This window comes from Mustela putorius, unplaced genomic scaffold, assembly GCF_011764305.1.
Source record: "Mustela putorius furo isolate JIRA1106 unplaced genomic scaffold, ASM1176430v1.1 tig00003898_pilon_pilon_pilon, whole genome shotgun sequence".
Lineage (NCBI taxonomy): Eukaryota > Metazoa > Chordata > Mammalia > Carnivora > Mustelidae > Mustela > Mustela putorius.
In genome coordinates this window covers 27629363-27641673 of record NW_025422047.1, presented here as the reverse complement: position 1 = coordinate 27641673, position 12311 = coordinate 27629363, and the positions used below count along the sequence as shown (strand labels likewise).

Below are 12311 nucleotides of genomic sequence, written 5' to 3'. Positions count from 1 at the left end.
GGCGGGCCGAGGGAGGCACTTGGAGCCTGGATACCGCCTCTTTCAGCTTTCCTCAAAACTGGGGAGACCCGGTATCAGCCCTTCGTTTGTATTGACATTTGCAGAAATAACACAGAGGACATGGGGAGATGGAGAGGAGAAGGTAGTTGAGGGAAATTGGAGGGGGATACGAGCCAGGAGAGACTGTGGACTCTGAAAAACAATATGAGGGTTTTGGAGGGGCGGTGAGTGGGAGGTTGGATGAGCCTGGGGGTGGGTATTATGGAGGGCACGTAGTCCACGGAGCACTGGGTGTAGTGTATAAACAATGAGTTCTGGAATACTGAAAAGAAATTTTTAAAATAAATACAAATTTAAAAAAAAAAACTGGGGAGACCCAGGGAGTTAATGCCTGAACACCTCGTAGTGTTTACTTTTCAGCTGTGAAATAATAGGGGGTTTTGTCCTATCTAATCAAGCTACAGCTTCTCAAATGGTAGCTGCTTTAAATCGAAATTCTAGGGAGGAGCGTGGGGTTAGTAACTAAGTACTAAATTGGTCGTTTTCAGATCTCTTAAATGTTGAGAATGCTCTAGGGGTTTAAAGATCACTAGACTTAAGTAAACGAAGCTCCAGAAACAAAGTAGGGGTTAAAATGTTAGCTCATTTCTGTTTCCAAGTGCCGCAGAAGTCTCCCCGTTGTCCCCTTTTTCAGGGAAGCAGGCAGTTTGGGAGCATTGCTCTAAATTCTGGCAGATTTCCCAATCTCATCTGTTAGGCAAAATGGTCTAGTTTTAGGGGCACCTGGGTGGCTCAGTGGGTTAAGCCGCTGCCTTCGGCTCAGGTCCTGAGCTCAGGCTCCTGGGATCGAGTCCCGCATGGGGCTCTCTGCTCAGCAGGGAGCCTGCTTCCTAATAAAATCTTAAAAAAAAAAAAAAAAAGGTCTAGTTTTATGCTGATTTTGCCTACGTGTACACAGGAGCTAAGAAGCTACAAAATGGCAAATTGGTAGCCTCCTCCCATTTAAGTAACTCCAAGATCACTTAACAGGTGGGGGAAGTTAGTGGACAGAGCTGGTATTTTAGCAGTCCATCGCCTTAACCACTTGGCCACCTCGTCCCCAGAGCTGGTATTTTAATGTACAGGTGAAGCCATGATTGACAAAACTTATCTGCTTATTTTAGTTTTTGTGTAAAAAAGTTTTTCGACTTTGGGGTATAACTGACAAAATTTGTAGTTTACATAGTTATGATTTAATAGAATTATAACACTATGAAAGGATTCCCATCTAGTCATCACATCCAATTACCTCAAATATTCATCTTCGTTTATTTTGGTGAAAATACTTAAAAACTACTCAGCAAATTTCAGTTATACAATAGTTATCAACTGTAGTCACCATACTATATATTATGTCTCAGACCATATTCATCTTACAGTTGAAAAGTTATCACTACATCAAATGAACTAAAAAAAACAAAAACCAAAAAACTCCAAATTCATGTAAATAGACCAAGAGTGGCTACCAGGGGCTGGTGGGTGGGAAAAATAGGTTGATAAAAGATTATGAACCTACATTCTTTACCTTTAAGAATTGCATCATCTCTCATTTTTACAGCTAACTGGCATATTCAGTAAGAAAATATTTATATTCAGTGTTATTTTGAAGCACTATTTTGAAGGAAACACCAATGATCCAAGTGTACTGTAATTAAATGACAATTCCTGCCCTAGGGAAAAATTCTACTTCATTGCTTGTTCTCATGGAATGTGAAATATACATTTATCTTCTTCCAATATGTGAGAGCCCAATCTTGTTGATTTGGGTACTTTCACTTTCAAATGCAGATCTACCAGCTAACCATTTCAGTTCTATCACAGAATTCTTTCCTAGACTGAGTCATATTAATGTAAAACATTAAGACAATGTTTAACATTTATATACAGTATATACATATGAAATGATAAAAACTGTTTTGACTAAGGTGTGCACACAGGGTGGACAAAAAAACTTATAAAAAAATATACCCCACAAAATGGTGGAGTAGACAAATAGACCCTGTAAGGCTGAGACTGAGAAAGGAATTTGTCATGCATTCTTAGAATCAGCAAGAATCAAACTGGCTTAAAGGGTTAACTTAATTTACTGTAGACTTTTAACTGGCTCTACCTATCCAGATCTTTGGCTTAAATAATTTATTCTGGTAAACTTATTTTACATTAGGGAATAGTTTTAACACAGAATGTCTCAATATGGCTCATTAAAGAGAGGTTCTCGGGCGTCCGTCAACAACTGATTACAGGATCTCTCAAATATGAAAAAGATCTTGTATTTAGCATTGTCAGAATCTTAAAATCCTAACAAGATATTTAAAATAGTTCATATAAGCACTTCACATTTAGTAGCATGAACATATTTATTTAGGAATGTCATTATCAGTATCATGTTTTCTGGTTACATCTGAAGTCAAAAAAGGGGGAGGGAGGAATAGGCTGCCACATCAACTATCACTTAGCATAATACCTGGCATACAGCAGGCATTGGATGGAATATGTCTGGCAGTTGGAAAAGATAACAGTCGAAAGAGAACTTGAAAACTGGGTCTTTTCAAAGCAATCCAAATTTTTCTGAACTACACATACATTCAAGTAATCCATTATACAATGTGATGTTCTACTTTGTACTGAATTACTTAAAGCATAAAACTTTGTATTGCATTACTTAAAGCATAAACACTAACTTAATAGCTTCTTGTAAAACTAACAATGAAGAAAGTGATAATCCTTATATAAAAGAATTACATTTAAATGGAATTTTGTTCTAATCATTTTCTTACAATGACTAAATACAGAGAGCAAAGTCATGGAGAAAACTTACCTATTATAATCTTCACTTCGCATTCATCATTGAGTACAATAGCTTCCACAAATTTAGGGAAAGAATTATTACAAGTTTGGCATAAAGTAGAAGCCAAAGTGAATTGCCAGGTGAGTAATCAAATGAAGGCTTTTTACTTGACCCAAATAATGGCTTATTCATAATGTAGAAATTAAATATTACAAGGTGTAAAATGATAACCCAGTTTCTGATGAGATTTTAAAGAAACTTTAACCTTAAATACTAAAAAATTAAAATGACTACAAGAATAGTAAAGAATTGTATAAAAGGTCTTCAGATGAACTTCCCATACCAAAAGGTTTAAAAAGTGTCTAAAAACAATGAATTTAAAACTAATCAAAGACTGTTAATAGTAGATGTACAATAGATGACTTTATGGTTTTCCTCAATATTGAGTATAGGAAACACACTTGAAATATATGGCATTTAGACGACTGAAATAGTTAAATACAAATACACATTTATAAGGGTTTATAGCATAATTACTTTTAAAAATCAATGTCAGCAAGAGTTGTGTACTGGCTAGAACAATGAACAGAAAAAGAACATCACAATATCAACCATGTGACATAGTAACACTGCAGAAAAATAAATAACCTATAGGATTCTCTACTATGCCTTGACTATATAGACTAACTTAAACTAATGGAACATCCTTAAACCTAGAAAATGCTTTGCAATGAGTATGCATCACTTTAGAAATGTGAATATATGAAATTATTTACATCACACCATATCCCAAAGGCCCTACACATAAAATAGTGAAATGAGGAACTGAAATACTGTTTTTAATTATAGTCAACCCAAGCACATCACTTCCCTACCACCCCACCCCACCCAAAATCTGTGTGAATGTTCATCAATTTTAATTACCACTGTAGGAAAAATTAAAACTACAAATGACAGAAAATAGCTTTAATTAGATTTTTGGTTTCTATTTGTTTAATGGCTTTTTAAATTTTATAAAAACTGGGTACAGTTGAAAAATATCCAATTTATCAAAACATTTGGAATAAAAGCTATATGGCAAATTTGAAGTTTAGATATTCAAACTCTTAAACAATCCTTTAATTACTTTTGATGATCTAACAATTCAATATAAGACGGGGCACCCAGGTGGCTCAGTCGTTAAGCATCTGCCTTCGGCTTAGGTCATGATCCCAGGGTCCTGGAATTAGGCCCCACATTGGGCTCCCTGCTCAGAGGGACGCCTGCTTCTCCTCTCCCACTCTCCCTCCTTATATTCCCTCTCTCGCTGTCTGTCAAATAAATAAATAAAATCTAAACAACAACAACAACAACAACAATAACACAATATAAGACAAATAAATGCCTTCTATAATGTTCTTAAAAACTTCAAGTCAAAATGAAACTTTTTAATTTGCTGGGTCTGTCAATAAGTGTAACAAGGAAAATTATACTAGGAATATGTTTTAGCTTTCCTTTGGTATTGAAGAGTCCCATCACCAGTATAAAATCAATCCTGTTGTTGTTCTTTGAAAATATCAATAATTTAAGGATGTCTTGGGAAGGAGGAGAATATGATTATAGTTGATAACTGCTTTTGTATATTAAAAAAAATGTGGTTAAAACCAACCTCTCATAATGATTTAACTCTCATGCAATTTAAATTTACTTTGGTGGAAAAGGAATTTATGTTTGATAATAGATTAGGAACACAAAACTTTTCCACTTTCTTCTTTTGCAAGAATATAAACATGGGGACATAACTATGGGACTATGTGTTTTTAAATTGTTATTACATGATTTTTTGTTACTTTAAGGTATTCTTTGACTTTCAATAACAAAAGTTTAAAAGAAAAGGAAAATAGTTCATAGTAAGAATAAATGAAACATACTAGTTAATTCTGCACTGTGAGATTAGTGTGGGTTTTTCATTGTTTGTACTTCTTTCTTACACATTTTTCCATTGCTTATATAATAAAGATATCTTTCAAGAGCAAAGAAGGTAATATATAACGCAGTGGTACCAGCTTACCTATCATACAAACAACTTGATAATAAATAATTGTCAAAGAGTCATGGTAATCCACAAAGATAAATGACACACCCCAAATGATTCTGAATCAGACATAATGTGGTTTTAATACCACACATGGGATATAGAGAAAAAAAGAAAATCCTATGATCAAAGCCAAGCCTTTAAACACTTTTTAAGTTATTTTCAAATATATTTTATCCACCTCAGAAGTGTTCTTAAGACTATGGAATGTCCATAGGTTCTAAAACATTTGTGCAATTCTGCTTTTTCATAAAACTTCCCATTAGGCATAGTCTAATTGCAGTGTGGGTCTGTTTTAATATAAATCAGTAATCTAAAAACATTTTCAACCAATTCCGTGCCATCCTAGGAAAAATATTTATAACACATACCCCAGAATATATGCCTCTGATTTATATAACACGATTTATCAATTTGCTTTTCTATTTAATGCTTTAAAATAAAATAATTTGAAAATTATATAAAACTAGAAAAATCATTGTGGTATCCTATAGCTAACCCTAATTTGCAGAAGCAGTGAATACAAGTTTTTTTCCCATATATCAGGTTATTATACTTGAAAAAGGTCTGTACAGCTGTTTTAAAACTATTTATATTAAAGTTTATGACGCACATATATTAAGAAAATAGAAAAATATCATCAATTTTGACTGGTACATGTTAACAAAAAATTTTTTAGCTTAAGTGGCCAAAACATTCCTTTATGTTCATATAAATTTTATTGGGCCAAGAAGCTGACAAGTTTGTTCAAATAATGGACAGATTTCTGAAACAAAAAGTATCAATAGCAGCTTTTCAAGAAGCATTTCTATGTTCAAAACATTTTAATGTCCAATGTAGTGAGAACTTCCTTCCTTGTCTAGTCTTAGGGTGTTTCTTATGGCAAAGTCCATATTTTCTTGAAATTCTTGATACGTACTGGTGATTGGAAGAGCTAAACAGTTATTACACTTGTTTCCAACAGGAAAATCCATATGAAGGCACTCAATTGAAGGAGTGGGTTTAAATCCTGCAGGTGGAATGGAACTGCAACCGGTTGCAAAAATAAGAATGTCTTCCATTGTTACTGCAGATTTACCATCTGAAAAGTTTACCAAAAAAGAAAATCCACGTTATATATATATTACTATCAATATAGATGCTTGACAGGGAATGTTTAAGAGACTCTAACATCTATCTATCTTGGGCAAAATAAATCACCAAATCAAGCACAGTAACAGGAAAATGGTACACTCAATAAATGTTTACTTGAACCTCAAAGTATGACTCAGAAAGTCATTTAGTTGCTACTCATTGTATATTTGAATGTCTTCTCTAATATAAAATTATTATACAATCCAAGAGGTTCAGGGAGCATGATAATAAAAATAATTTTAAGCCATTTTTAGATCATCACTATTTGACACACTAGTTCATCAGACTCAGAGAGGAAAACTAAGTGGTATAAACTAACTAAATAACCTAGCTAAAAAAGAATTTCAACTCATATCTTTCCCACTCTTATTAAACAGGATGATTTTACACTGCTAATGCTCAATGATATTTAACTTAAAATTGAAAAAGATGAAATAGAAGATAATTAGCTTTAAGATTATGCTGTGGCAGTCACCCATATAAAGTTTTCTAGGAAGAGTGCCTTTTACCTCAAATTATCTAGAGGAAAACAAATTGCAAAACTGAAATTTACTCTGTAATCTTTCCTTATCACTTTGAACTTAGTCATATACACTTGTCTTGAAATAAATTTTGTAAATGTGCAGTTAGCAGATGAAAAGTCTTATCATCAAAAGCAAAACTCAAAGAAATAAATTAATATACCAAAACAAATGTTCTGTGACAGTTAAATAAAAATAAAACATCTGCATACCCTCAACAGCCTGTAGATAACTGTTCCAAAATCCCAAAGCCTGTACGTCAGATAATGTGCGTACTGTAAAAAGATCACTAAGGATTTCTGCAGTAAGATTCTCAGGTTTATGACAGAAGATGCTATAAAAGGCTTCTGGGTAAGTCTGAATTTTCTCCAAAACACCAAGAGTTTTCAGACCCTGCTTAAAACTTGTAAGAAGATAAACAATAAGCCAACATTCATACATGTGTTTGGTATTACAACTACAAATTAACATTTCTAGTTAACTTACACACAGTTAGATGTGAGGAAAAAACATATAATAATATAGATATACATGATATGATACTTTTAAATCAATAACAAGCAAGTATATTAATATAAAATTTTACCTGCCCATACTATTTGATTTTGTAAGATAATTTTAAAATTAAAACAATAAAAAAAGAAATAAAATTAAGCTAAAAGAGGAAAAAAGTAGACTTGTGAAAGTATTTTATACTTCAAAGCTAGAGTATAAAATGAAGTTTCCTAGTAACTGCAAAGAGAGAGAGTAATAAATCTTAGCCACAAAAAAATTCAACTTATGTACTGCTAAAAAGAAATGAAGAGACAAAAACAAAGTGGTAACATATATGACAGAAAACTAATTTCTCTAATATACAAAAAATACAAATCATTTTTCTAAAAGAACAATTTAACAGGAAATTAGCAAAATATGAAGGGATAATTAACAAAATACAAGGAACAAGTAAATTATTTTAAATGCACATTCTCACTCATTAGGAAAGAACTGAGGTATATTTTTATCTATCAGACTGACTAAGCCCTATCTGTGGCTCTGAATCCCCTACCCACCTCCTCAGGTACCCTGTTATAGGTTCATCCCCCCTTCTACTGGGTTATTCTAAAGAGCACAGAAATGTGCTTATTTTTTCCATCTTTAAATGGAAAAAAAATTCATTCAATGCCATGTTTTCCTTTAAGACAACCTATATGAAAGACTTACCCACATTCACTACCTTCCTTTGCTAATTCCCAACTCACTTTTATTCTACTCTTGTCTACACCCGAGGAAAAACTGCCCTAATTTATGATCGATCTCCTTCTATGGCATCAGTCTTCTGGTTTCCCTTCTTTCTCTGGCCAGATCTTTTCAGTCTCTTACAAAGCTGCTTCTTTCTTTACTTTGCTTTAAATGTTGATGTTTGTGTCTCATGGATCTGTAACAAGGCCAATTTCTCTTCTCTCTTACCCTCTCCCATGGCTGTATTTAGCAGGTATACACTCATCATTATAAAATCCATTATTTCAATGAGCCTGGGTGGCTCAGTCAGTTAAGCATCTGCCTTTGGCTCAGGTCATGATCCCAGAGTCCCAGGACTGAACCCCACATCGGGCTCCCTGTCTAGCAGGGAGTCTGCTTCTCCCTCTGCTCCTCACCCTGCTCATGCTCTCTCTCACTTTCTGCCTCTCTCTCTCAAATAAACAAATAAAAATCTTAAAAAATAAAATCTGCCTTGTCTTTAAAAAAATAATAAATTAATTAAAAACAAAATAATCTCTAGTATCTCTAGCCCAGAAATATATCCAACAGGCTAATGGTAGCATATATTTCAAGTACTCACACTTATTAAGTGCAAAGGAAAGTTCATCACCTTACTACTAAAATCTAAACCATAACTGATGGTATATGCCTCCATTATCCATCAAATTAGTATAGCTGAATCTAAAAGTCCTCTTTAACTGTTTCCTCTTCCATTTCTTACTACCAAGTCCTATGAATTTCCTTGTCTGAAATCCCTTTTATCTGCTCATTTCTCTATATACCGCTTTACCACCCTATTACAAACCACCTGCAGAAGAACTGCTCTACCAGGTGTGCAAATTCCCGAGTTCACTCTCCAAGCTGTACCTCCAGGGACATGCCAGAAATAAATCCCAATACTGTCATTTACCCTGATGTAGATTGAATGGAGCCCTAGCCCCCTAAACCCGCCAATAAGTCTACATCCTATTTCCTGGAACCTATGAATGTGATCTTATTTGGAAAAAAATTCTAAACAGATAAAATTAAAGATTTTGAGATCATCCTATCTAGATTATTTGGACTGGCCCCAAATCCAATGACAAGTATCTTTACTTGTCACACACACAGAGGAAAAGGCCACGTGATATAGATTCTAAAAGTAGTATTTACCATCTTGAAATGATCTCTAGTATATATTGCCAATTTTAAAAAATAACTAGAAAAAGGGTGGATGTAATGTTACTATTTATCTAATAAAAGAAATTAGAACATATGCACACATATATTTATCTATCATTTAAAAAACCGACAAATAATGGCTAAACAATATCACTAAAATGATGACTTCATAAGGGCATGAAAAGTGGATGTGATAATGATGAAAGCTATACTTCTTTGAATGCAATGTGTACCACAGAGCTGAGTTCTTTTGATATACTTTCATTATAAATTTGATTTTGGAACCATGTAAATATTTTATAGAACCTTAAAACAATTTTTTTAAATCACTAAAAATGAAATAAAAAATGAAAGTAAAATGTATATATAGCTCATAGACCACAGAATAAATATTCTAAATGTCTTTAAAATATAGTAATTTGACTACACAGCCCTAGAAAAATAATGTTAACCTGTTTTCAATAAAGTTATTGGTAATAATGTTGGTAATGTTACTGAGACTACTGTTTATGAAATGTGGAATAAATGAAGTGAGTAATTATTTCATAGTCTAACTCTCCTGTGTTGTTGAGTTGATAATGGAGGTTCTCAACATGGGACAAAGAAAAAGGTTAAAAATCTTATAGCAGAGAATTTGAAGTATCAGTAAAACTCAAGATGTATTTTACATTAAAAACCTGAAATCAAAACCAAACCAAAAAGGTCTACGAACACTGAATAATCTGGCAAAAAAAGCATCCCCAGCATCCAGAATGTATTTTGGAAATATCATTCACCATTCAAAGAAACAAAGGTTCCTCAGTCGAAAATGCACAAAATGAGCCTAAAATACCCTGCTATATACCAAGAAAGCTATCAAAGATCATTAAGGTCAATATCAAAAGAACTCAAAAGAAACATAAGAACATTTACAATGGCCAAATATGGAGACAATGAGAACTCCAGTCAGTTTAAGAAGTATAACAGTTGTGAACACATCAAATATATTTAAATCCATAGGTTAATTTAAATCCATAGGTTAATAACATAGGTATTATGTTTGGAATTTGCTTAAAAATAATCCTGGAGTCAGGGTGCCTGTGCTCAGTCAGTTAAGCATCTAACTCTTGGCTTCGGCTCAGGTCATGATCTTACTGGGTGTGGGATCGAGCCTCACATGGGTCTCCATGCTCAGCGGGGAGTCTGCCTGAGCATTCTATCCCTCTGCCCCTCCCCCACAGGCACTTGTTCTCTCTTTCTAAAATGAATAAATATTTTTTAAAACTAAAAGAAAAGAAGAGAAGGGAAGGGAAGAGAAGAAAAGAGAAGAGGAGAAGAATCGAATCCTGGAGTCAATAATAAAGGTAGGCTAGATGAATAAGACTGGCCACAGGTTGACTGGTAATCATTAGATCTGTGTGGTAACTGCATGGTGTACCATTCTCCCAATTTTCATATATATTTTTATACATATACAAACAGAAAAATGTGAGAATAACTAAGTTTTCAAACTTCTTTTAATAACTATAAGAACAGGGGCACCTGGGTGGCTCAGTGGGTTAAGCCTCTGCCTTCAGCTCAGGTCATGATCTCAGGGTCCTAGGATTAAGCCCCGCATCGGGCTCTCTGCTGAGCGGGGAGTCTGCTTCCCCCTCTTTCTCTCTCTGCCTGCCTCTCTGCCTACTTGTGATCTCTCTCTCTCTCTCTCTGTCAAATAAATAAATAAAATCTTAAAAAAAAAAAAAGAATTCTAAGAACAAAAAGTCTGAAGACCAGTGCTCTAAGGTAATGAAGATCAAGACTCATATCTACCTTGTTAATCAAAGAATGTTTAGTACCTATTACCAAGCAGACAACAGGTACTCAATAGTTATTAAATGAATGAAAGGAAATGGAAGAGTTGACTTACATGCTAAGAATTAAAAAAAGTTTTTTAGAAGGATAATTATAAACTGAAGTAATGATTACTCTTCCTACCCAAGCATCATACATTCACACCAATTCTGTATAAATGGTTAGAACAGCAATCATTCTTAAGACATTACTTTTAAAGCATTACTTTAAAATAGCACTTAAATTTTTATCAAATATATCTCACTGTAAGACAATCACTTTAAACATGGAATTTGAGAGAATCACATATAAACAACTTACCTTTCAAAGGGTGCTTGGACTCTCTTAATTACATGATAAACTAGTATGTCCTTTGCCAACATATATTTATCACTTAATGAAGTTATAAGTCTTAAACATCCAATAAGCTCTAGGTAGTTATAGCATTCATTTACTACTGAGTTTAAGTCAGCCACATTTGTTGCAGTATTTACCTATAACAAAGAAGAAAATATACTCAGTTTACTCATTTACTTGTGAATGATTTTTACATTTCAAATAATAGTTATTACTTTATACTCAATTCTGGAGAACACAAGTATGAAGTAAAAGTATATCAAGAATTATTATTTTAGAATTATTTTTCTAGAACAAAGGACAATCCAGTTTAATTAATATTGTCAATTTCTGCCTTCAAAAAACCTAGAGTAAACTGGCATTTTAATATAGGAAATTATTTACATAAGAGATAATAATTGACACAGAACAGTTACATAGCACTAGAGAAGTAAGTGAAATAACCTGAGATTTCATGAAAGAGAAAGAATATCAGCTGTTAGACTTGAATGAGGGACTTAAAGACTTAATGAGGTACTTAAAACAGGGATAGAATCAAATAGTTCAGGAAATAGTATAAAAAAAGGAACACTTGACCATTAATGTGCCAGACAATTTCATATAGATTAGCTCTTTAAGAGAGTTACACAAGGAAAGAAAGACTAAAAATAGGAAGCAGTCAATGGTCTATTTGAATACAAATTTTACTTTTTATCTCTTCTTTCCAAAAAAACTCTTTCCCAGTGATTTATATGATTTCCCTCATTCACTTCAGATCTCTGCTGAAATTCCGTAATTTTTCTGCTCAAAATACTACCTTCACACACTGTCACAAGTAGTTAGGTAAATATTACCTTTGTGCCCAACCCACCACCCTGAATTTTAGTTGACAGCCAACCTTTCCTTGCAGTTAAATCTGGCTGTATGTGACTGAGAACTATCCAAAAGAATGTGAGTGAAAATGTGTCAAACTTTCCAGAACTCTACTTCTATTTCTCCCCTTAAGAGCAAGCTTCATGTAGATGAAGATGATACCCTAAGTGATTATTACACAGTGAGAGGAAGGAATCCAATTCCCTAGATGTATCATAACCATACCGCTAACATACAAGCTGCTTGAAAGGCCAGACATCCTATACTTTGTGGGCCATAACTATTCAACTCTTCCACTATAGTGTGAAAGCAGTCATAGACACATAACAAA

General features: G+C 33.6%; 1 protein-coding gene across 3 annotated transcripts in view; it reads right to left on the bottom strand.

Moving 5' to 3' along the window:
* Positions 1 to 2377: 2377 nt before the first annotated feature.
* Positions 2378 to 12311, bottom strand: part of G2E3 (G2/M-phase specific E3 ubiquitin protein ligase) — a 70398-nt gene continuing 60464 nt past the window's right edge. For 2 of the 3 annotated variants that reach the window (XM_013057597.2, XM_013057598.2), the window contains 3 exons: positions 11093 to 11265; positions 6769 to 6959; positions 2378 to 5982 (listed from right to left, as the gene is read on the bottom strand). In XM_013057597.2, the coding sequence (XP_012913051.1) occupies positions 5726 to 5982; positions 6769 to 6959; positions 11093 to 11265 (621 nt within the window). In that variant the 3' untranslated portion in view covers positions 2378 to 5725. The remainder of the gene's footprint in view (positions 5983 to 6768; positions 6960 to 11092; positions 11266 to 12311) is intronic. The other variant, XM_045067641.1, reaches the window with a different exon arrangement.